We start from the raw sequence: 25373 nt of genomic DNA, 5'->3' as shown, positions 1-25373 counted from the left end.
AGTAAAACTGGAGCAAATAGCATGATTGTGATTTCAATAGATCTCATTAGTCATTGACCAAAGAGTCTGTAAAAGGCGTGTCATGTAATTGTATATATATATATATTTTTTGATAACCTTTCAAAACTCATTCGCACCTTTTCATTGTCATAAAATATGTTTTGATACAGGGAGTCGGCATAATTTTTACTTGTACCTGACATTGTTTTTCCCATCGTAAACCAGTAGGTGTTTTGAAATCAGATTTTTTGGGTAATGCAAGTCGCGTTCACATTGTATGGTCAAATGCACTGTCACTGTCTTTTCTCTACGGACTAAGTAAGTCGGTGTTATGCGTACTTATGCAATACTTAGTACTGGTCCAAAGTACGGTTGCTGTCAGCCGTACTATTGGAAGTCAAGGACAATGAGCCCTTTGATCGCGTTAAAGGTATGCCATTTTCTTTGTCAGGTAAACCGGGCAGTTTGCAATTGGCGGGAGGACTAAGAAACCAAAAGATTTGCTGCCGTGGATCGTGCCAGCAAACACTTCGTGTATTTTGGAAACGAAGAAATTAGCAGCGGTTGCGTCTTTGCTATGGTAAGTGGAAAATTTTCTTCTCAATAAAGTTACATACTTAACTCCTAGCTACACTACACTTGCCTATCTCTCTTTAAGTTCAACCAACTTGGAGTTTAATTGCCGAATTAGAATTATAAAATTAAAAAACGTATTTATTTAAATTTTGATAATAAATCCCATCTCTTTATACATATGTACAGTGGGGTTCGAAATCAAACGCTACGTACTGTGGGATATACCCTGATGTCAGTAAAGTTAATTAATATAAGTGAGTAAGACTGAAGGAAAGAAATCAAATCGTAGTACAAACCGCGACTGTTGCACGTTTTGGTGCCTTCACTTTGTGTTTATACGCTATATTTTTGTATTGAATCCGACAAAAAGTTAACATGCCTATCTAATCTTTGAAAAGGACCGCTTTTCACTATTTTTTACCCCTATTACATGTACCGTGACATCCGTTTCCACACAGCTGACCTTTTGCCACTTATTTTCTGTCCAGCTTAATTAATGCGTTCAGATTTAATCAAAGCACATTTTCTATCTCGCCTGGCATATGCAGGTATGAGTCAAAGGTTTTACGAGGTTAAATGTGCTACAGAACTGAATGACATTGTGGGATGGCACTTAACTACCCGTACAACAAAACAACGATCTGTAACGGGGTACATTGAGGACGCTCCATTGTTTGCACAGTGAATGTACGTGCTTTTCGTTTATGAGAAGCTTACGGTAAAGGCATTCCGATAGTTAAACGTATGCAAAAAAAAAAACGTATGTGTGTGTGTGCGTGTGTGTGTGTTAAGTCTATGTACCAAATTCTAGTCTTGCTGGCACTGAGTGTTGTTCACAGTGTCACATTTGCCGGGCAATCATGCGTGAAACGCTTTTGACCATGCAATATATAGCTAATTCAAAATCAGCTCTATTACTTTCACGGGCTATACTATTAAGCCCTTTCATCGAACAGGTGGAGGCGGAATCACAAAAGAACGTTAGCCTGATTCTGGTTTTGGGGTTTCTGGTCAAACATTAAGTCTGCTTGAATTGACCCAAGTAAACCAGTATTTGTCCAACAGAATTACTTCGTGCACATTGATCATAACACAAAAGAGATTTCTAATGTTCTAAGAATACATTGATTTTAGCGTACTACTTTTGAGATTTCCCGAATTGACATAGGCAAAATGTTATGGTCATAAGTTTTCTTTGAGACCGGCCCTTGATCTGTCATGAAACAAGTGCCCCGTGTCATCGAGCACTGCGGCAGTATATAAATTCAGACAGGTTCACTCATGTGAAATGGAGGTGGGTCGACCATAGATTTGAATTATAACACATAACACATTTAAACACTTTAATTTAAAACTCAGTATGTCCTGATTAAAATCCATGGCGATGATTTATCATCTACGAAAAAAAAAAAAAAAAACAAAGAAAGAAACAAACAAACAAAAAATTATGACTGACATCACTAATCTTAAATTTACGCTGATTGTTTCTGAAGAGCTGTTTTCATTGGATTTGACGAATGTATTATGGGTGTGTTCTGTGATAGCTAGGTTAATAGCATAAAACCTACATAAGCGGTCAAACTGATCATGTACATACATTTATCACAAGTGACACATACAGATGACCTGAGCATGAACCAATTATTAATAAGCAGCTTCTAATAAACGAAATTAGAGTCAGGTAGATCTGACAGATACAAGCATCAGCAACAACACAACAGATTAAACAGCGGCAAACAACCAGGTTGACCTATTGGCCAAGCAAAGGTTGCCAATAAGATGGCCAAATTAATGACAAACAACTCTTGTTCACATAACCTTAATCATAATATGAAACCTAATCATTTGAACTCCAAACTCCTGTGTTTGGTTTTGTTTGTTTCAGTAAAAAAATGCTTCAGTGAGCCATTGAGCATTTGGGGAACATAATTTTTACGTGCAAAATTACGTAAATATGGACTGTATCTGATAGGTTCCCACAAATAGATGTATTCTTTCCGAAAGATTTGTCTCCTTTACTTTTAACAATTGGGGCATAATGGCAAAAAAGAGCATTTGCAAATTTGCGGCTGGATCTTCAAATTTTGACCGCACGTTGGCCATGCTCCACATTGTAACATGATAAATTCGTTTGTCTTTTTATCTTTTTCCAATGACTTCAATCTGAACGACAACAGTGACCTTTTGTCGGTGGTAATGGCTTTATCTTTCTTAAGTGATATGAAATTACGTCTGGCCTTTCATGATGGAGTCACTTAAGCTGTGATTTTAATTTCCAAAAGGGAGGTGTACTTTTCCTTTTGCTAAAAACGCACATTTGAACTTTAAAGAGCATTTAATGAGAACATTTTAATATTAATTCTCATCAATAGAGGGCACTGATTTCGCAAGACGTTTTCCGTTAACCGTTTCTTGGATGGTTCAAGAGAGAAACGTGTGGGAAATGTTGGTCAATGATCTCTTAATTGAGAAGTGTGCATAATATTTGCCAGTCAACGATGATTATTTTATTTAGGACAAGTGTGTACACCTTAGTCTCGAAACTTGGAAAGAGAAAACGTTCCTCAAGGTATTTCACCGGTATAAACTCAAGAACTTATCTTCTGATACTTTTCTCATTGTTTCAGCATTCCGAATTTAAGACGGATATTTATACATTTACAGTCGTCCTAGCAGTCGTTTGCTCAAAAGCACCCTGACTTTTTGTTAACAATTGGAAACAACGAATATCACGACCAACAGTAGCTTACTGGCATATAGTACTGCAGGCCCACGTGTGCCCTCTACCAGGACCACAGATTGATGTTTTCACTAGATATTTACAGATACATGTATGTTCTAGATAAATGATGGCACTTTTTCTACACTTTTTTTAGAGAAATTTTCACAAAATTATCTGTGACCCTGGTAGAGGGTAGCCTACATGTGGGTGGAGGTAAGCGAAACCCGAAGCAGTGGGAATTCAGGGGGCAGGTGGTAAATGCCATGACGATAATATCAATAGAACACAAAAGGAGTCATTTAGATGGTGTAGTGATATATTCTCAGTTACTTTGGCACAATGTCCGTTTTCCCAGAGTGACGTCTCATCTCTACGTTCACGTTTGCACACTCGAAGATTTGCTGCACGTTTATTCCCCTCATGCATTTGTTGATCGTGCCAGTGTTACCGCCGCTTAATAACACTCACCTCGATCCATTTCCATCGAAGTTCATGTTAAAGCTGTAATTTTACATGAATTACAGTAGCGCTGGAGAAAAATGCTGAACATGTAAATGTCGAGATAAGATCACATAACAAAACGTTAGGGTTCACTCCCAATGAACCCATCGGTCCATGTTGATCGATCCAACTCCTCGGGGTCTCTCACCGCAGCAAGCAGATTACGTTATTAACACGCCTCCTCTTGTTCCCACTCCTTCCCCTTTTAGTAAAATAAAGAGGAGCCAGTGCTTTTATGAGTACGTTGGAAACAAGAGATGGCGTGTTAATATCTTAATCTGATTGCATTCAGGTTGAGTTCCAGCGGAGTTGAATCGATCTACGTAGATTGATAGTTTTATTGGATATGAGTACTTAGAGGAAGGCCTATTGTTAAGCGGATGTGCTGCAGGCATTGTCTAGCCTGTAGCAATAGACATGGTGTGCAGAAACCAACACCTCCAACACAGGTTTACTTCAATAAAAGCACTTCCTCGAAAAGCTTCCATTATTTTAGCAACGTGTGTCTGCGCTATTTGTCTAAGCAGTCCAAATCGACTGATACCTAATTCAAATAACTTTCACATTAACTAAAACACCAGTTTTGATTGTCTTATAATTGCGGTTTTAAATCAGGCTTTTGTTCATGAGCGTCTGAACAAATTACTCGTCAATTTGGATCCCCAGATAATACTATTTGTACAGCTACACCACAAAACAGCAGCAAAACGAGATCGCTTAGAAAGCATTTGTTATACATTAATATATTTTGTTTCCAATGCATTGTGATGGTTTATTTATTTTGTTGTTTGTTTTGATGCGAAATCAGCAACTGGGGTTTTGGTTTCCAAAACGATCTGCAACGAAGGCCCTTAAAGTCGCGTACAATGTTAATGAAATTATGAAACCACGACTTAATCATTTCTGACACAGAAATCCCTCGGCATGAAATTTTCGATTTTTCTTATCGTTCTTCTCCCGCTGTAACCAACTGTGTTACTCGTCACATTTTACACAGCATTTCGTTATATCACACAAAGGGGCTGGGGCTCTTTACTACAAACCTATTCTTTACCATTAGCCTATTCTAAAGCTTTTCCCTATAGACAAATCGAGAACTAGCACTCCTGCACCGTCATGAAGGACTGATCCTTAAAACAAGTTTAAGGAAAAAAGGTTGTCAAAAGCTGTGAAATTCATTTAAGAATTTACGTCAAATGATGTATTGGTGTTATGGACATTTCATTAGTTTATCTACAGATGGCCTGGACATCGCTTGACGCAAGTACACTATCTATCTTTTAATATAATGTTGATGCCAAGATAACATTAGCACCTTTTATCATTTGACGTCATTACATTTTTGTAGGATCTAATAAGAAAATAAAGGCAAAGAAATTGCATTTTTTAATTCCAAATGGGGGCATGTAGAGGTGTTGTACATGTACATGTGACAGCTTTTATCAAGAAAAATAATGCATTGCGTTAACTTCCCAGCAAAAACAGAATGTTTGATAACGTCAACATAACGTTAGCATACAACGTTTTTTGATTATATAAACGTTATGGTGATCTAATAATAACGTTCTGTTTGCTGGGTGAATTAAATTAAGTGATGTTAAAGCGTGGTTGTACACAAAGGACCCCTTTAGAAAAACAAATTCTAGCCTGGAACCTCATTTAGACCTTTAAGACAAGAATTTGGCCATCTTCATTTCTATACAAAGGCCTAATAATCTAGTGAGATAAAGCAAGGAGACATAACTCTTTGGATAAAGTAAGAATAACCTGAAATGTTTTTTTCAGTTACAAAGCAGAAGCGGCATTTCATTTCATTTCACTTCCAGTAAGTTGTCTTAAAGCAAAGGAAACCAAAATTTTGGTCTGCAAGTTAAAATAAATTTTCTGACTACACATGTAGCTCTTGTGTGAAACAAGCCTAATAGATAGTTTTCATCGAAAAATGACCAAAGAGAGGTCGTCCAATGACGTCATTTAGATCATTTCCAGTCCAATTGCAAGTTACATGCAGTACTTCTGTGAAAAAAGAACCTTTTTTTTTGTGAAAACAAGGTACCTTCGCAAAAGACGCTATTACCGGTAAGCACGGTTATTAAAGAAAACTAAATGAGTCCTAAATAGTTCATCTATCCAATTTTTAGTTGACTTTTTACACACGGGTATAATCATCTCCTCTTGTTCAAACTCTGAAGTATAGCGTTACCGTTCTTGGATAATTACACACAATGACACCAGTGTACTTCAATTTGTAATTGGCAAACATGTGCGTCACTATAGGTAATGCCCTGCTCTTGCTTCCAGTTGTACTGTTAGGTGAACCGCTGACGTGAGAAACTGATAAAATTGCCTTAGTGTAAAAGACACAACAGAAAAAAACTGTTCAAGCTATCCAGATTGCAGATAGTGTAGGTCTTGCCATTATCCGTCGTACTAATAGTTTCTTTTCTGATAGAAAGGAATGGAAGTAAAACTTTCATGCCACAAGATTTGATCTTGATGGTGACACTGACAGAAAAGAAATCAGCCTTTATTCGGCATGGTGAATAAATAGGAAACAGTTTACCTAATCGAAAAAGTATATACACCTGAACCTAGACAACTACATGTACATGTACATGTATATCGGACGATCATGTTCCATTTAAAGACGCTATTGGGTTAATCATTCGTACATGTTAACTTTGGCAACTGTGGATGACCAGGTTTATTATCCGATTTGTCAGTTAAGAGAGGTATCTGCATATGGTCAATCACAATTAAGAACAAAACGATAGAACAATTTGAAACTCACAGAGCAAGCAGTTGTTTGGATTTAATATCCTCCCTTTGTCGATCAGGGGCAAAGAACACCATCCAGCCTTCCTTAACTTAACATACACCTTCCGTTTCATTCTTCCTTAGAGACCTGAACAATGCGATCTGAGGCAATACATGTATTCGAGGGATTAAATAAATGTTAAAAGCTCTTGTGATATTTAATACCAATTTTTATTGCGAAGTCCAATTAAGTGTATCTACGGTTTTTCTTATAATCTCTTGTGTTTTTTTTTACTTTAGAAATAATTTCCCTTTCTTACTGTGCACGTGGTGTCAATATTCACATATGTTTTTTATTACACGGGGTGAATTGAAACTTTGAACATTTGGCTTCAGTTTCCTACTTTAAGTGATAGTTGCTGACCTTTTGTCTATTTTCTTATCATTTCTTTTTTCATCCCAAATGAAAAATACTATTGATCTTATGATGTTATACTATACGGAACGGTTTATTTGAATGATTTATATAATAAGAACATTATCCACGGGGCGTGTGTTCAGAAACGCTCAAAATAGAAATTGTTCAGACTCTGGTAAGATCTTTATTAATTCTTTTACTTAGATGACTGATGTGTGCTCCAATATCTGTATCTGGCATACTGGAATAACAAATCTGATCGAAAACGGCATTTAAAACGCACAAGAGGCAATTCCCTTCTTCTCATTCGACCCTAAACTGCCACAGATTTGTTGTCCTTGGAATAAGACAATTTCCTTTCAAATGTGCTAAATTAATAATATTGGCTATACCAGTCTATAGGCGTGAATGTAATTAATAATGCCTTTTAACCTAATCTGAGATGGATTCGCATCCCCTTATACTGTCTTTGAATTTAATAACAATGATCAGTGATAAATTATGTTCCGTTTATAATGCAATCCCCTATCCGATAGTGAACGTCAATGACCTTCCTGACCTCGGGCAAATCCGCACCTTTTCATTGTCCTTGAGGTAAAGGCAATGATATATGCGTAGTGAATGTCATGTTACATGTATATGTATTATAGATGATCAAAATGGCGAAGGCTATGAAAAACATGACGATGTAAGCGAGTTCAATTCAATATATCTCCCCTCAATTGACCCTTGCTTAATATGCACCTTGCAGATATATCTTCCTTTCTGGCCCCAATTAATATGAATAAGTTTTATTAGGGTCCGATTTACTGGTGCTTAATTCACCGTGAACATTGTACCGTAAAAACTAACTTAGTAACTAACAAACTAACTCACTAACTAACTAATTTACTTACTTACTCACTACTATCTGAAAATAAATAAAGGATAAATTAAACAAAATGCATGCGTTTAAGATTATGTCGTAAATTCAAGAAGACGTTTGATTGTAGTGCTCACTTTGTTCTATAATACACTAGAATAATAATCAGATTGACCATGTGGAGTTTCGTTTTATAGTAATGTTCCAAGTCTAGCACCTGTTTACAAATTTAAAAAGAAATATATTCAATTATCGATCACGCAATTATTCTAAAACTACAATTCAAACCGATTTTAACGTACCATAACAGATGTGAATGAGATAAAAACTTATTTATCGTAATCGCATAAAATCTTGCATGAGAACGTTAAAGTAATTGTGAAATATGTTTTTATGGATATTAAGGAGTGACTGCCTACTAGTCGCGCTGAAACAACACCGCAAATCTGAGAAATGACCGCAGGAAAAAAAAACTTGAACGGCGCAGTTGTAGAGACGCTGCGCACGCGATACGACCATCAATATTCCTCATTCACTAATATCATTTTTCATATCTCTTTAATAATGGCATTAAAAAGACAACCAATTTCACGAACGCTTAGTTCATGACCGCTAAACTAATGAACGATGTTTTGTCACATATCACACTAAATTGGCCTTAGATATAGCTTTCTTTCTTTCAGAGTTCATTTTAAGGCGTTTTAAATTTTATAAGAACGTGTTTGACGACCGAAATATAGAAATATATGTCACCTCAGCACATTCAATGTATGTTTCAAGACATGGATAAAGATTTTCTCTGTATAAAATGACATTTTGCGGCGTAAGGGCTGTTCAGAGGTCGAGCAAATATTATACCTTCTGGGGCAAATACCGCTCCCTCCCTGTCTCCGAGAACTGGACTTAGAGAGAGAGAGAGAGAGAGAGAGAGAGAGTGTGTCCTTGTTGACAATTAAGGGAAGGAATCCCGACTGCAGCTAACCTGTGATGTACGATGTTATGTTTGCAATCCAATATATGTGTAAGGCAATGCGCACATTCTTCTCCGTGGCCTTGCTTCGCGCGTTTGGACCCCCCCACAACAAACTTTGGTCTAATCAGGGCTCCGTATCTCGAAAGGTTCGCTATGTTGCGCACGTGCGTTAGTGTCTCGATTCCATAACCGATTATATTTCGAGATACGGGGCCATGGAATCGAGACACTTACGCACGTGCGCAACACAGCGAACCTTTCGAGATGCGGAGCCCAGAAGTCAACGTACGGCATTAAGGAGTGATTGAATATCAAGTTTTAACTTACAAGGAAATTGATTTACAAATGGTTCGCCGTGGGGTATTTCATGATGGATCGCTTTACACATGATATCGTTGTTGTTGGAGGCCTTTTGAATTGGGAAGTTTTAAAACCTTTCACATTTAATTTCAAAATATACTGTTGGTGTGTGTAAGAATATAAAAGGAAAACTACGTGAAAATGATTAATTATCAAGAGATGTTCACTCGTTTATCTGTATTCTGCATTATCTTTACTTTTATAAAGGTAATGAAACCTATCCGCAATTTTGATTGATTGATCAATTAATCTTTGTCTAATTACAATTCGAGGCATGTATCGACATTCCGTAGAGCACAAGCTTTGAAGCAAATTAATGAACAAGTATCCAGGAATATTCAGTCTACAAAATTTCATTTCTTTTTTTTTTTTTTTTGTGATACTTGCTCCGCCTAGTTCTTCTGTTGAACGTGATGCAAAACACGATGTTGTGGCTTGTTCTACTTTTATCACAATTACAATCTGTTAACACACGCAAACAGATGATCAATAATATTATAAAGAATGATGTAATTGATTGAAGCAGTAGATACATGTCGAGACTTGTAATCCCTGCAGTCTTTATGTCTCCCTACAGCCTTTAGGGGCTCCGTTCTCACCGGAACACATTTGGATCGACTTTAGTCTACTAATCGACTTTAGCCTACTTTCTGTTGGTGTAAATGTTTATTACAGATCCGCTTTCAATGCCACTTACGTTTTTATCACATGCGCATTTTCAATCCAGTTTTAGATGCCAATGGAGGATTTGCGGGAGGACATAGCAGGCACGTGCTTCTCCCTCATTCACGAGAGTAGGCCTACCCCTTCTGCCTTAAAAAAACTTTCCGTCCGTGTGTTCCAAATATTCCTGTATTACATGTATTTTCTATTCTTGTCCCCCTCCCTCTTTAGCAAAATCCTGGGTCCAGGAGTGGGATTGCACTGTGTTGTTCACAAACATGATATTTCAAACTACAGGATATTTAGGGAAGTTCAGGTCTCCCTTCACACCTGCTGAAAAGAAATATTCTCATTTTCTTGTGTTGGTATCGGCATCTGTCCACTTTTAACCGATTAAATGTATGTATAGATCGGATCTTTTCCTCCTTCAAACGTTCATAAGAATGCTTGATTCTACTGTATGATTTGTTTAAGCCGCTTCTTGTCTATTTCTCAGACTTCTGATCAGTTGTCATGCACGTTGTCTTGGACCCGTCCTACTTTATATTGCAGACCGGTTAATAACGGTGTCACTTGCACTGTGCGTAGATCAAAATAGCTGCGCAAGGCTTGGGAAATATAAAGAAAGTGCGAAGTTGATTCAGCGTGCCTAAAAAGGGGGTAAATACATGGGTTAAAGCCGAATTCCCTGTTTTTCTTCAATTAGCACTCATATTACATGTACGATCAATCGAGCAGATACAGTAGTCTCTTTAATGAGCCCTTGGTTTTTTAGTATGATGCACGTATAGATAACGTGTGAACCGATCGTAACTGGCTCCCTTTTTATTATCTGTTTATGTACGTCTGGATAGAATGCTACATGCGATTTTCTGATTTCACAGGCGACATTAGTGTTGTATTCCTGCAGCACGATTCTAAGATTTATCGGTCTCAATGAATGGCAACGAGCTGAAAACTTGCTGGTATATATTTATATTCTGTCAAATCCTCAGTTCCTGGATAATGTAGAGAGCGAAATGTGACCGTATACAACGTTCTTTTAGGTCAGAAATCGAGTGGCCATAAGACAAATGCCAAACGTCCGTTCAGCGGAAACTGCCATAGAGCGAAACGTTTTCATTCAGTTGGTTAGAAAGAGAATGCCCAGACAGGCGTTTTTAGCCAACTGTTCAATTTGACGGTAAGATTTTAATTTTTTATTCAGTTTATCAAAAATCCATCGCGCCGTTAATAGAATTGTTTTATTAATAAGCATATCTTCCTTTTTTCCGTTAAGTGTTGTTAGTCAAAAACAGAAGGTCATGGAATATTAATGGATAATGTTAGGGTCTAATGGAAAAATTGATGTCGAAAAAAAAGTGCTAGTTGTCATTAAGACGTTCTGCAAAGCAAATGCTTAGAGAGATAATACAAACAACCGATGTTTAATGCCCGTTGAAAAACTATCAGGACCCTAGGGTGAGAAAAATGGCTTGAATTGGCATGGGAGGGGGGGGGAAGCAGGGGGTTCTTGAAGGCCTACAATGAATGTTTCAAGCGGTTTTTTGACCCTAGAGAGAAGGCAACTGCCCCCCCTCCAATCAACCAGTCTCTACCTCCTCAGCGTAGGGTCCTGAGCATGACAGTGTTGCATATTAACGTACACCTTTCCAATAAAATTAGAACGAGGTGAAAAACTAATCTATCTATGGGTGCTCTCAAGTTCGGTGCCACGCCGAAAGTGTTGGAGTACATGTACGTCATGCCTGACAGGCTGCGCCCAAACGTTACGTGGTTTGTTTCAGCTTTACACTACGTCGGGAGGAAGTGTATCACGGGCATTGTACCCATTCCACTAGTCTTCTCGAACAGTGTTTCTTCCAGAGAATTTTGGAAGTAGAGACAATCTGCTTTTTAATCTACGCAACGCAAATGGTGCGTATACATGTAGGTATCATTAATATTACTTGACATCCATCGACCGTTACATAATAGCAAAGTGAACATTTTGATTCATCCAGTTATATTATACTTGTACTAAGATAATGAGAAAATTAAAATTGGTATTGGATCTTACGCTGAAAATGATAACACGCGTTTCGACCTTATCGCAAGGTTTTCTTCAGGTGAACTGAATTTGAATTAACGCCGAATTATCTCATTACATAATAACATTTTTAGCTTTGGTAGGATTGCCGTGATGATGCTTCGCATTTTTTCGTTTTCAGTAACAGTAGCCTTTATATCCAAGATATGGTTCTTTAATAAACAATTATCTTCGGCTTTTCCAAGTCATGGGCTCTAGGGAAATAAATCCTGATTTCCTAGGAGTAATTAACATCATTATATTTCAAAATGAGAGTGTCATCTCCACTTGATGCAATAAAGAACATCTTATCTCTATCTTCCCATTACCACGTTCGCTATCGATCTGAAGAATCGAACAATGGGTTGGTTACTTTCGTTTTTGTGTAGCCCTCTGCGCTGTTGATTCTTGCGTATGCCAATTATCCTGAGTGTTTTGACGTATTGTAAATATACGCCAAACAGGTGATAAATGCAGCATAGTTTGAACCCCACGTGTGCACCAAAAGAGAGTGGAATGGTAATGAATTGAATAGTGAACTGGTAAACTTGCTGTCCCGAATCTCTGCGCCTATATGGAAAATAATTCGATCATTTTTCTATTTTTATTTGTCATTGAATACGGGGAGGATTTAACGGAGTGAAACAAAACGTTTCTACCATGCTGATTTAAATAATTGCTATTCTTGCGCAAATGATGATAGTAATAAGAAATAGACTCGGTCGTTGTAAACAACATAGACTTGTGCCCACATAATTGGTGACATACTCAGACATACTCAGACCTATCGTTGCATATCACACATTAAAAATTGAAGGCGGGGAATTTTTGGTTGTCAAGGAGTACTCATTTGACGGACTTTTCTTACTTTCTTGATACTTTCTTTTTCTCTTCTTGTTAAGCTCTGGTTTTCGTTTTGGCCGAGGAACTAAAGGGGGGGGGGTGCAGCTACAAGTACTTGACCACTGCAACAACGCCACCTGTGTCACATAATATTAAAGGACAATAGACACATAAAAATCCATTTCTCGAATTTTGAAGATTCAGCACTCAATCTATACACTAGAGGTATGTTTTAATCGACACCCGCCATTTAAAAATTATAAAAACAATCTATTAGTAGAAAAAAAGCGTTTTAGTAAACCTCACCTCAATATGCATAAATGAAGCAACAGATCTGGGTCACGTGGTACTGTGACGACAATGAGGATAAAGGTCTATGAGACTTAACTGAGCTGCATGGTGCACACAGACAGAATAGTTTAGGAAAGTTGTGTTGAACGGAGTTGAGCAATTTTCTTTATGCCTCAGTGTGTTGCCGTGGGATTCACCAAAATTGCAGCACTCCTTGACAATCTTTCTTTGTCTGTGACGGTCTTCCGTGACTTACTAACTTCGGTGACAATAATTGCGATGCTCGCGATCTCGGTCACCTCAGGTGTTTTAGATCATATCAAAAGCTGATAGTCTGTTAGATTAACTGCCATCAGTTGGCAAGCTTACTAATTGCTGATGCATTTTAAATGCATTTTAAATGCATTGTAGTTGACCAAGAGCTCGTTAACAATAAAACCTGTTAATTATGCACCACTGCAATTCCCAAGCCAGGTAAAAACAGGTATCAAACTCGTCTTGGTGGGCATTCATATTTTTCAATATATCTCAAAATGACGTTAAATATCAATATTTAAACAACTAAGTTCAAACACGGTCGCGAACATTAATAAAAGAAATCAGGGTATCCTGAAGCATGCGTATGCCCAGGCATTACTTCCGTGGAAGAAAACGTGTTGAGGAAAAACAGGAAAAAGAGCGTTATATTAAAGAAAAAATGGGAACTGCTGTAATAAAATGGTTCGTAATCCTAATTCGTTTATGCTTTGAGGATTTGTTTATGAAAGTTATTTCATCTGAAATATTAAATAATTTAAAAGATTTATCATTTTATAACTTGAAACGCAAGTTCTGCGTCTGTACGCAAAACTTTTTGCAAATTTGTAAGCTTTGTCAAACCCAAAAACATGTGGCAGATCAAGGTAAAAGAGCATTGTTTGCTACTGGTAGCATGCAAAAAATCATTAATTTAATGTGTTTACTAAATGTGCAGTTTTACGTACGTTAGTATATTTTAAATTATGTATGGAGATTTAACCTGGTAAGGGATATAAGAAAGCCACAAACGGATTTTTTTAAAGAATGTTGGGTGTAAAAAAGAGCACTACTGATAACTTAGTTCATTGTATATAACTTAGTATATTATGAAAAGCGGGAGATACCCAATTCTTTTAAGTATGAAGCTACAATTTTTTTAATATATTAATTTAAATACCCTCTTCGAAAAATTGTATTATAACACCGTGCTATAAAGATCTCCTCAAGAAAAAAAATTGCTTGGATAAAATTGAGTACGGAATGAACTGGAGACACTTGGCTGGTCATTAAGTTTTCACGAAAATATGTCAGATAACTTTATACTGTCCTTGAAAGAGTAAAGATTGAAAGATAATTTTAGACAAACTTTGACGGGGGAAATATCCACAAAGAGTAAAGGGCTATTGTGCCAACATGTTGTTGAAAATTTTACACTGCAATTCTATTTAAATAAGCTAAGGAACTAATTGCCAAATTTAGACTTTCATCACATAACAGGCGTAACCAGACCTGCAAAAATTGTATGCACAGATTAAAAAAAATTACAAGCACGTACAACAAAATGTAGACTAACGCAAAACATGAAGGACAGCGTAATCACAGCAAATGTACCTCATATAGTGGCTTAATTTCTATTAATAATAAAATCATCATTTAAGTAAAAAATATTCTCGCGATTTAATAAATATTCTAATTTACCCAGAACGGTATATTTATTTAAAAGGAGGCTAACTGAAATATAGTTTTATTATTTGTTTGTGAAAATTGCCCATGTCACCCTGTTAGTTTAAATTTGGAGGTCTAAGCTGGATCAAGTCCGTGTTAAAATTCCTATGAAGCTGTGCAGGAAAAATTCTTCCTTTGTTTCTCTAGCTCCTCGATAAACCCGGTGTTCAGATTTTATCTAGTACCCCCAGGTCTGCGGGAGCTGCTCTTTGAAACTAACGCACAGGTAGATTTTTACCTGAGATAAATATCGCCAGCGAGAGGTTCGATACTCCCAAGACAAAGGCTACAGGAGAATTGAATGCCATTTAACCCTCTAATTAAGAGGTAAAGGAAGTTCCAGTTAGATGGATGATTAAGACAGGACTTGTAAAAGTAACGGGCATTGTTTACCTCAGTTCAATAAAAGTATGCAAGACGGGGTGTCAGCGGTTTAATAAGATAAATTGAATTTCACAAATAACATGGACCTCATATGCAATAATCAACAGTACCCTTTACTCATTCAAATGCAGTGTTTTATATAACTTGGGATAACCATAATTAAATGCTTGTTAAAGAATTGACTAGACGGGAAATGGTTTTACACAGCTTTACGAGGATTTACACCCCTCGGGTAAGAGATTGAATGAGTATAAACTTTTATCAGAAGCCAGAAAAGTAATCTTACAGGTAGTCAATGCAGCTCAGCTTGACAGCTAAGCACGCTCTGTTCTCCGGTGGCACGATTGTCGTCATCGGATCACGTGACCACGTAGCTCATTAACTCCCAGGCCAAATAGGACGTTTTTTAAAGCCAAAAAATTACAAAATGAGCTTTTAATTTGTGTATTTGGATAAAGATATCGTTAGTTGGGCATGTTTTCTGAAGAATATGTTCCGTTCAGGCCATTCTGACGGTGTGTCCATTGTCCTTTAAGACTGATGAAGAGGGCCGATGGCATGTCGAACTATTTCGTGTGAGTGGTGATTTTTTCTAAGTTTGTGACAAAAGAGCTTTTCCATGTTTTTGAATACAGTGCATGTAAAAACGGTTGTTTTGCACATTAAAAAAGTGTTCGACATTATTTCCCTTTGTGCGTTATCTCAAATTTCATATTTGGTACATATTATTAAGCCGTATGATGGTTAAATGTGTGCCCAAATAAATACTGTGGTTCCTGTGTTAGTATACCTAAATATCTCCATCCTAAACTACTGTGTATATGAAAAAGGAATCGAAGATAACTTTCAGTTAAATTAAAATGATAAGTGCTTATACATGTACAGTACATATATACAGTGGCGGATTTAGAGCTTCGGTTTCTGAAAAATATATCACACCAATACGCCCCTCTTGAAATTAGAATTTTGACTAGTTGAATCATAGTTCTAAACCGTACCAAATGGCATCGTTTGCCTTTGAGCAGACCCCGAACCCCACGCCAAGGGGGCAATGGTCTGCTTCGCATCCAAGGCCTGTTGTTCCGGACCCCCCTTTTAAATAATCCTGGACCCGCCCCTGTATATGCTTGTGCCATGAAAGGGCACTTTTTCTGAACTAAATGTTGTCGCTAAGATATATGGATTTTTGATTGTTTCCATGTAGCGCCCCGGTGGTTACATATTGTGACTAATGAATGCAATTCATCACATGTTCTCTACCGATAAACAAGAAATTGATCGGACTCAAATGTAAATTAATGAAAGTTATTTTAAAACATGATAAGGAAAGAAAGCTTCTGGTCAGATAGTCTAAGCTATCACAGGTCAAATATTGGTAATAATGTTTAGAATGTTAACGAATCTATATATACACCTAATTTTACTAAAAGCGTGTAGGTTTTTATTTGAAAAAAAAAACGAAAAAAAAACGCTATTTCCATAATAGTGGAATCTAGATTGAACTCATAACCTACGCTAACATTATTTGGTAAAAGAGATCTACCACAGACGTGACTGTCGCCATCACGCAGAAAATGCCATCTAGCTAATTGTTTTGCTTTGTACACACAACGTCTTTGTAATATATCCGTTCTCTATGTTAACGCTTTGTAATGCAAAGTCGTTTTCTCCTGACAGCAAGGAAGTCAAAATGGCTCTCTCATTGCGACGATATCGTTTTACTTATTGAGTGTCATTTGCTTGACGTCATATCGTTTGTTACAATAACTGCGATATCCAGTACTGATGTTTTTTTTCAATTGCAAATGAAACAGAAGGTGGTTGGTGATTTTGCAATGCATTGTATTAGGTCCCTGAAAGCAATTATTACAAATACCTTAAAGCATGAAGTGAAATGTTATGCTTACGGATGTTTTATATCACAAAAAGGTAGACTTGCTCTGATTAATTTTTCTTAAAAGCAACTTTGAAATTTGAACACTGCAGGGTGAAAGCTTTATATATTGATGGATTCATAATTTGAAACGCCGACTTCATTTATTCATCTTTTGCAAATGAAGTAGACAAATGTGTGTGTGTTTTTTTTTCTTTTTTTTTTTTGCGATTTGTTCTGGTTCAAAAATGTCTTATCAAATTCATTTAGAAGTATTTCAGATATACATGTGTATCCCATAAGTACAAACTGCCGATACTTGCATAACATTATATTGTACCCCAGGTATATTGTAGAAATGGACAAAATAAAAGACATATTGAAATAATCTAAAGTCCAATAATTATTGGTATCTACCAAGTCCAAATAATGGGAAGTAGTCACTGCTTCACCCAAGTTGTATTAAAGGGCAAAGGTCATGGTGCCGAAGACAACATTTATGGAATATTTTACTTGGTTGTAAAATGGTTTATGAAATCAATTTGAAAAATCGTTCCCATTAAAAATGACTTATTCATATTGAAAGTTTTAAAATATTTCCTATGATTATCCGTATTATCATGTAAATAGATATAAGTCAAAGTTCCATGACAAACGTTTATCGAATTGGTCCTATACATCCGGTCAAGATGGCGCAAATCTATACCAATTTAAATAGTTCTTTTCAAAGGTTTTCTATTTATATCTTCGTTTTTTTACTTTACAGCCGACCAATAATTTGTCGTTGTAGAAGTCTGGGGATTCCATAATGGTACATGTTCAATGTATATCGATACAGGGGGATAGCACAGGTTTCCCATCACCGGGCTAACATTTCATGGTACCCTTAAGAATGGATCTTTCCCGAACTCTTTAATGATTTAAATTACCCATAGAAAATCCGTATAAAGATAATGTATTCTGTCACTATGTCCTGCACGAAGTCATAGGCTCAGTAAAATACCGTTTTAATGTGATAACACCACTCACTTGTAGTTACGATGACGAAATGTACGTTGGCGTAATTTGTTTACGATGAGTCTCGAGGCCGCAAACTTCGTCGTCACATGGTCCAATCGCATCTATTTTTGCTTAGAATATCACTATCAGTATTATAAGTTGTTCCATTTGTCTAAATTATTGATATAGCTTGTCCAAACCCGTTTGTAATCTTGGTGTGAGTGCATTTAACGTGCTGCAATTGCATTATTTTCTTTTTTTATTTTATATTTTGTGGATGCCTTAAAGATACGAAACTTGATTGCTTTTTGTGATGTTAACCGCCATGTGCGTTTAATAGTATTATACTCATTCTGTGTCATTCCAGGTAACCCACAGCACAGCAGCGCCACCAAACGATCAAGATCAACACTGCTGTGTGGCAGTATATAAAGCATCAATCATTTGTGCGGCTTTTACGATAGTCACTATAGAACACTAAGTAATGACTGACTGTGCATTAGGAATGTGGATTTAGCATTGATTCACTCTATGGATATTTTGTATCAAATCTGAGAGACGGCGCTATAGACACAGTAGATAAGTGAGAGGCTTTTGACATAAAGGGAGTCATTTCACCGGATCAGAGCAAATGGATTTTGAAGACGAGACCTATAGAAAAATGAATTTGAAGCGCTGAACGCAATTTTAAGGGATCAGTTCAATTTGTTTTTGATTGTGCAAGAGAAATGATTTGAGGACCAGAGCGCAATTTTATTAATATCTCCACAGATAAGTTATGGTAATGCTAAAACAGGGTTCCCTCCCCTCTCTTTTTGCGTTTAGTGATCGGCATTATTCCCACCACTTAAACCGTTTCTGTCTTATCTATCGAACCCAGCCAATTGGGTTTTTGCTCTGTTCAATTGTCAGGAGCTACATCTAACACATAATTCGGTTTGGATACAGTGCCATCTCACTGCTCGGATCTATTGGACGCGACAACTTGCTCCTCGTCGCTGGCGCGTGATCAGGTAGACGTTACGATTGGATTCTGACGCGTTTAACTTCACTGACGTCATTTCTGTTGCGGTGGTGCCGCATCGCGCCTTCGGGAGCTGCCACGTGTCTGAGCAGTCTCTCTCCTGGTAAGTGTGAGTGGCAAGTAGCGGTTGAATTTTGGCGCTGTTCCAACTGTCAGTATCTAACTCTGCCTGCCAGGTTCTATGGGTCGAGGACACATGCTGCTCGTGACATAATTGGATTGTGACGCTGTCTTTTTTTTCAAATTCTCTTCATTTTGGCTTATAAGTTAGGTGAGATACTGACACGGTTCCAGATGGATTGGAGCACCGCACAGTAGTGCTACTCTCGCGACGTAAGTTAATTTCCAACTGTTTCAGCAGGTACGTTTCCAACCAAGGTGTATCGAATATTAAGCGACGGTTCCGCTCGATCATTCTGCCAAAGACTCACAGTCAATAACCAAATCTGGACTGGGATACTGTGTATGTGTCACAAGGCAACGGAGGGCAGATTGGCGGTAGAATCTCGTCGAGTGATATGCTGAAGCTCAAATTCATCAGCGGGTTCGTACGCGGTGGTTGAAGTTACAGTAATAAGATAAAGAGAGAGAAGTGACAGCTGGCTTTAAAAATAGCGCACTACGACTGGGAGATATATATCTTACGCGTAAGCGGTTTCCCTAAGATAAAGTGAAACAAGAATTGAGTTCTGGTATTTTTTGTACAGCGACGACGGTAGATACACATCTCACACTTAACGGCGTCTCAGTGCTATTAGGCCAAAACGCAAGTGACAGTCACATCGGCTCTGTCGCACGACGAAGGGACGATGTAACACCTCGTTAAGAGTCAAACAAACAAACAAACTAACTAACTGATTCACAAGCACACGGAAATATCGGCACAACCTTTCCGCCAGAGAATTCGGCATACAAAGGAGGTGTTTCTAGCGCAATGAATTCGTAGCGTGACGAAGCCAGTTGCCCGCGTGCAGTTGGTCGCAACGGACATCTGCGGTTTTGCCTACATAATTTTGGCGGCCTTGTCGTTTAATCGACTGTTCTGGTCGTTTCTGCATGCAATAGTTGTACTGTGTGTTATCACCGATCATCAGGACATGTGCCGTTACGTTTGTGAAGTGTTAAGGAAAGGACGTCTCATGTATTTTGCGTTATCTTTGACGATGGTGGTCGCTGTATTACAGAGTGTGACGCTGAATATAGCGGAGGGGGCTCAAAACCAAACGGACAACTCGTCAGCATTCTCTGACATGAATTATACCCTATATGATTATTTATGGCAAAACGATTTGCCGGATGGTTCCAATGAAACACTGAGTTTTGCACCAAAAAGCACAGAGCCTTACGACGCCATGCCCCTCCCGACCTCTCCACCGTCGTCTTCACACAATGCGTCATATAAATCTCAGTTCAACCACTCTGACGACGTTGTCGCCGATTTTCTCGCCAAAGTGGAACAATACGAACGCAACAAACAAGATTGCGATCCCGGCACCCATTTTAACCTAGGCGACGGCGTCATTCAGCAGTACGGCGTGCTGCGGTTTAAAAGACAAGCCCTGGAGGCGGTGACCAGAGCAAATTTCCTGACGAGAATCTGGAAACTGAAAGATTTCTGCTTGAAAGACAATGAGTATTTCTTTTACGATCAAGTACGGTCCATGGTTGAAGGCGACCCGGAGATTTTTGCAGCGGGGAATTGTTATGACAAAGACCGTTTTAAGGATTATTATCTTTTCTGCCCGTACTCACACCGACTCCCCAATGGTCAGATTGTGGTGAAGGACCTTTCCGTAAGTTACAAGTATCTTGGAAACACCTCAGAATTCTTTTGGGAGGCCCGCCGGAAAGCCAACCTGTTGTTGGAACATGCCAATTTGACGCAAGGTAAGTTTTTGGTTGGCGTTTCAGTTGTGTTGTATACGTTTTTTTTAGGAGCGAGAGAGAGAGAGAGAGAGAGAGAGAGAGAGAGAGAGAGAGAGAGATTTGATTGTCTCAAGAGAAGACAGTGCAATAAAATATTGATTGCACGTAATATGCTGACCTTCCAAGGTTTTAATAATTCTATCTTTATCTTGATCTATTATCTTGTTCGGTGTGTGCATTATTAATAGTCTTACATAATAGCCGAAGAGGTGTACCATGCAGTGTAAAGGCCTTATAAGCTTATTGATTTTGGCTCTATTTGCACCGCCTGTTTGTCTTCCTCTAGGTGCGATATTGGAAATACGACCCGACAAAGGTGGTGGTCTTTACTTTTCATCTGCATTAGTTACGATGAAAACTTATGTCACATGGCTTTTAGATATACGTCAGGGTATGTTAGGGGTGTGATATTGCCACGAAAATACTTTTATTTGTGAACTTTGCTCGAAACGTGAATAGATGGTTTGTGCGTGTGTCTCCTACGCTAAAGACGATCTGGTTCAATAGCAGACGACCGATTGAGACGGCCCTTCTTTTAACCAGCTCCTCTACTCCCTTCAATATTCTCATGGTTTTAAAATAATAGATATGATAGGATCTATCGAATGATAATTTACTTGGCCTTTGCAAGAGTTTTCATTCCCCGTAATACATGTATACAATATTTGAGGGATTCCAATTCACCACATTCCATATACAAATTTCTGTGATTTATGAACACAACAAAAGCCTGTGATATCATTAACGACTTTTGTCTTTTATTTCATCAAGATTAATGAAAAACACGTATGATGTGTTGAAGATAACTGACTGAGTAAAAAATGTATCTAGCTAACACCAAATTCTAATTTTAAGTAAAAATTTTAAACTAAATATTAAAATATTTAGCTGATAACTGTTTCCTCACATTAAATATAAAAGACTTGAATTAAGTGAGTCTGGTATATGTGTGCGTGTGTGTGTTGGGGGCTCAGGTTTATCAAATGACACTTTAAAGTGTTAAAACATTTTCCAATGTTAAAGACAAGCCAAAAGGCGCTAATGGACATTAAATTCACTTAGATTCTCATGTGCGTTTACCACAAGCCCTCCGAGTTCGCCACCCTGTAGCGGAGTATCTGTGTATTATCTTGATTTTTTCTCCCACTCCTGGACTTCCTAGATCAGTGAAACGTTCTGACATTTACGTTAATGGCACTGTAATGGTGTAAATGATGCTTTATCGCACAGTGCAGGGTTGCCATTAACTTTGCTATATCGTTTTTATTCCATTTCACATCTAAATTACCAGCCAGGCAGAAATAAGATGCGTATAAGAGTTTTTTTGTTCTCTTCGCTTTGATCATTCATTATGTGCTTTGTTATATTACATTTATAATTTATAACTGCAATAATAATTTGAATAAAGAGGCTCATTTGCAATGGTTACTTAGGGTCTATGCAATTCGTATACGCTTAGTTTTAGGAAGCACTTGCCATTTACCAATGGCTGTTAGTTGATACAGAAGTCATACACATGTAGACCAAAACCGTTACCTGTCTAACACACGTCACACGATGGGCAATTTTATTTCATATACGCATATTTAAGACGGCACCATACACACATTACATAAGATAGAAAGCGATTGTTTTTGCTGCTGCGCTGGGCGAGGGGAGGTGACAAAATATATATTTCTCGCTTTATGATATAACAAAGCGCTGGTTAACTTTAAGACTGTTCGTCAGGCAGCTAATCATGACTCCAACCAGTTTGGGTTTAACCTTGCAGTTGAGTGCACCTATTGGTTGTTCATAAGTTTTGACAGCAGGGAAATCCACGTTGAAAAGGTGACTCTGTAGTTTTCAATTTTGTTTTTACTGGGAATTATCCATTTGCTAAACAATGTATACAATGAATATCCTGATGTTTTAGTGGGCGTGTTTTGTCTCAGGAACACTGGATAGAATCAATTAATTTACCATACTCTCCCATTCTCAGTTGAATTGTTGGTTCATTTCAATACCGGGATTGCGTTATTGAATGCTTTCATAGAGCGTGCGATTTAATATAGATACGAACGTATTGTAGACTTTCTTTGACATGTGCTGTCACAAAATGGGTATCAGGCATTTGTTAATCTGACGTTGATTGATACACCACAAAGAATAACAGACGCGTGTACCAAATACACACCAAATTAATTAAAACACAAAATTAACGGTGTTGGTGCTTTGGTATGGTTTCCCCTTTTGTAAGTTCCTTAACGCAGAAATATGGAAGTAAATCGCGGTATGCTCTATGATGGTAAATGCATTCTACACAGTTTTTTGTTGTCCTTGTAGTTGTTGTATCTAAGCAATTTATTGGACAGAAGCATCTTGTACGTAGGTCTCACTTTTTGTTGATCTCATTTTAACGTAGAGATTTAAAAAAAAGATACCAGAACCAAGTGCATGAAACAGTGTCATTACTGGCTATAAGTGATCACTTAAACGTTTAGAAAAACGCTGTGCACAATGCATACACTGATTGCACTTTTATAGCGGCATCAAGTCAATATATACTGACACTGACTCCCGAGAGCGAAATACAGTATATTTTACAATCAAACAGTCAAATGATCTCTAAAATTGACGAAGTCAAAAACCTATTGATCAACAGCATCTTGTTGCTTTTCTGCGCGTAGAGGAGAGAAATCACTAATATTTGCAGTCAGGATCAATTCTTTAACTGAAAAATTCTTGAGGGTAGGTGCATACTTGCTTCGATGTGGCCCTTATTTTATTGATTATGTACGTGCCCTGACGAAGTAATTCACAACGAAAATGATATTGCACATTGCACGCGTTCCGAAACTCCCCCCTAACTGAGTAGCTGATTGGATTGGGCATAGTTGATGCGATATGCTATTGCTCGTGCAAGGTGTAACATTAGCAGTGCCATCATGAAATGTTTCGGTGCGTATGGCGTTTTCAATCACTGCTCATCAGTTTCAAAATCGCGGATCGCTGCGAAGCAAAACTAATGTCACATTTGCAAGAGTAGAGACTGAATATAATAAAATCACCTGCATATTGTATCTAAAAATGCAACCTACTTATCAAAGTACAGCACTACTTAATGACAACCTACAATGGTGGTACTGAAATTATAATGTTTAAGAAATGAGAACTAATAATTATCCACCACTATATAACATAAGCCCGCCCTTAGGGAATAACCTTATGATGTATTTTTATCGATTTTATTTTAAAAAAGCAGTAAGGCGCTGCACTATAGGGAAAGGACACTTGATTGCAACACCCTATTTGGACTCCTCTGTAATAATAATATCTGTTCCTGTTTTCGGCGGTAAACAGAGTGAACAGTTTACTGAGGTAATTAATATATAGGAGTCTGCACAGACATCCGTTCTGTTTCAGAGAAAAACCTGTATATTGTTAGTTAAGTTGATGACAACACGGCTCTGATCGAAGCAGAAAGTGGCATGTCAATGCTTTATACGTATTTACTTATTTATTCCTGTTATCATTGATAATTACTCATGGGAATGTGATAAAAAGCACTAACCATTAACCACAACCCTATTTAGTTAAAATCTGAAAATAAATCCCATAAATCTTTGTCGAAAAGACGACATTTTCGCTTGGTTTTAGCACGGTTTGGGAATGCTCTGAATATTTTTTATCCGGTTATATAATTAATAATGCAAATTATGACCGGTGATAGTAATTTCCTCATATAAAAGTTCCCTCTTTATTGGATTGTAAGCACAATGGATTATCATTTGACTAAGTTGAGATGCACGTTCCTGCATGGAGATAAAGACATTTCTTCTTCCCATTCAAAATCGATCACAAAGGCGGAACTAACGGGCAAAGTTATCGATAAGACCAAGAAAGTGGAATCATAAGTAAATATTTAAACGTTTGCTCAAGAGAAAGAAATGACTCTATTGGCCACCTTCTAGATAATAACTCAGAAAATTGAAACACTTGAACAAATTGATGATGACCGTTTTTATTACTTCAAGGTGGCTGTCCCTCAGGCCATTCCGTGTTTATAGAGCGATGCGAATATGGCCTCCACCCACTGCACGTGATAGAAAAATTGATATCACAGATTACAAGTTGTTAAAATATAGATACAACATGAAGATAAAAAAGAGAACTCTAAAAACTTTTAAAAATGCGCCCTTTGTGCAGGTATACGTAATAAAACATTTATAAACAAGTCATAAAAATCGTGCGGGCGAGGGAATAATTGGCGAGAAATGCCATGGTGCGGAGTTTTGAAATCGCTTTCGATGTCTTTCGCCTTCCAAACTGAGAATCATTCATTTAATTCTTTTGAAACACTTAGACTCAAAAGTTTTTTTCAGAGCCTTGTTTTTTCTTCTGTCTTGGG

At 37.6% G+C, this 25373-nt stretch overlaps 1 protein-coding gene across 1 annotated transcript in view; it reads left to right on the top strand.

Annotated features, from left to right (window-relative positions):
* LOC106163714 (metabotropic glycine receptor) overlaps window positions 1–25373 on the top strand; it is a 78588-nt gene that overhangs the window by 9636 nt on the left and 43579 nt on the right. The window contains exons 2-3 of the mRNA XM_013541379.3: window positions 452–580; window positions 18401–20944. Coding sequence (XP_013396833.2) covers window positions 20155–20944 — 790 coding nt within the window. The 5' untranslated portion in view covers window positions 452–580; window positions 18401–20154. The remainder of the gene's footprint in view (window positions 1–451; window positions 581–18400; window positions 20945–25373) is intronic.

Source organism: Lingula anatina, chromosome 4 (genome assembly GCF_051362555.1).
Source record: "Lingula anatina isolate TDL-2025a chromosome 4, LinAna3.0, whole genome shotgun sequence".
NCBI lineage: Eukaryota > Metazoa > Brachiopoda > Lingulata > Lingulida > Lingulidae > Lingula > Lingula anatina.
This window is presented reverse-complemented; position numbering and strand designations above follow the sequence as displayed.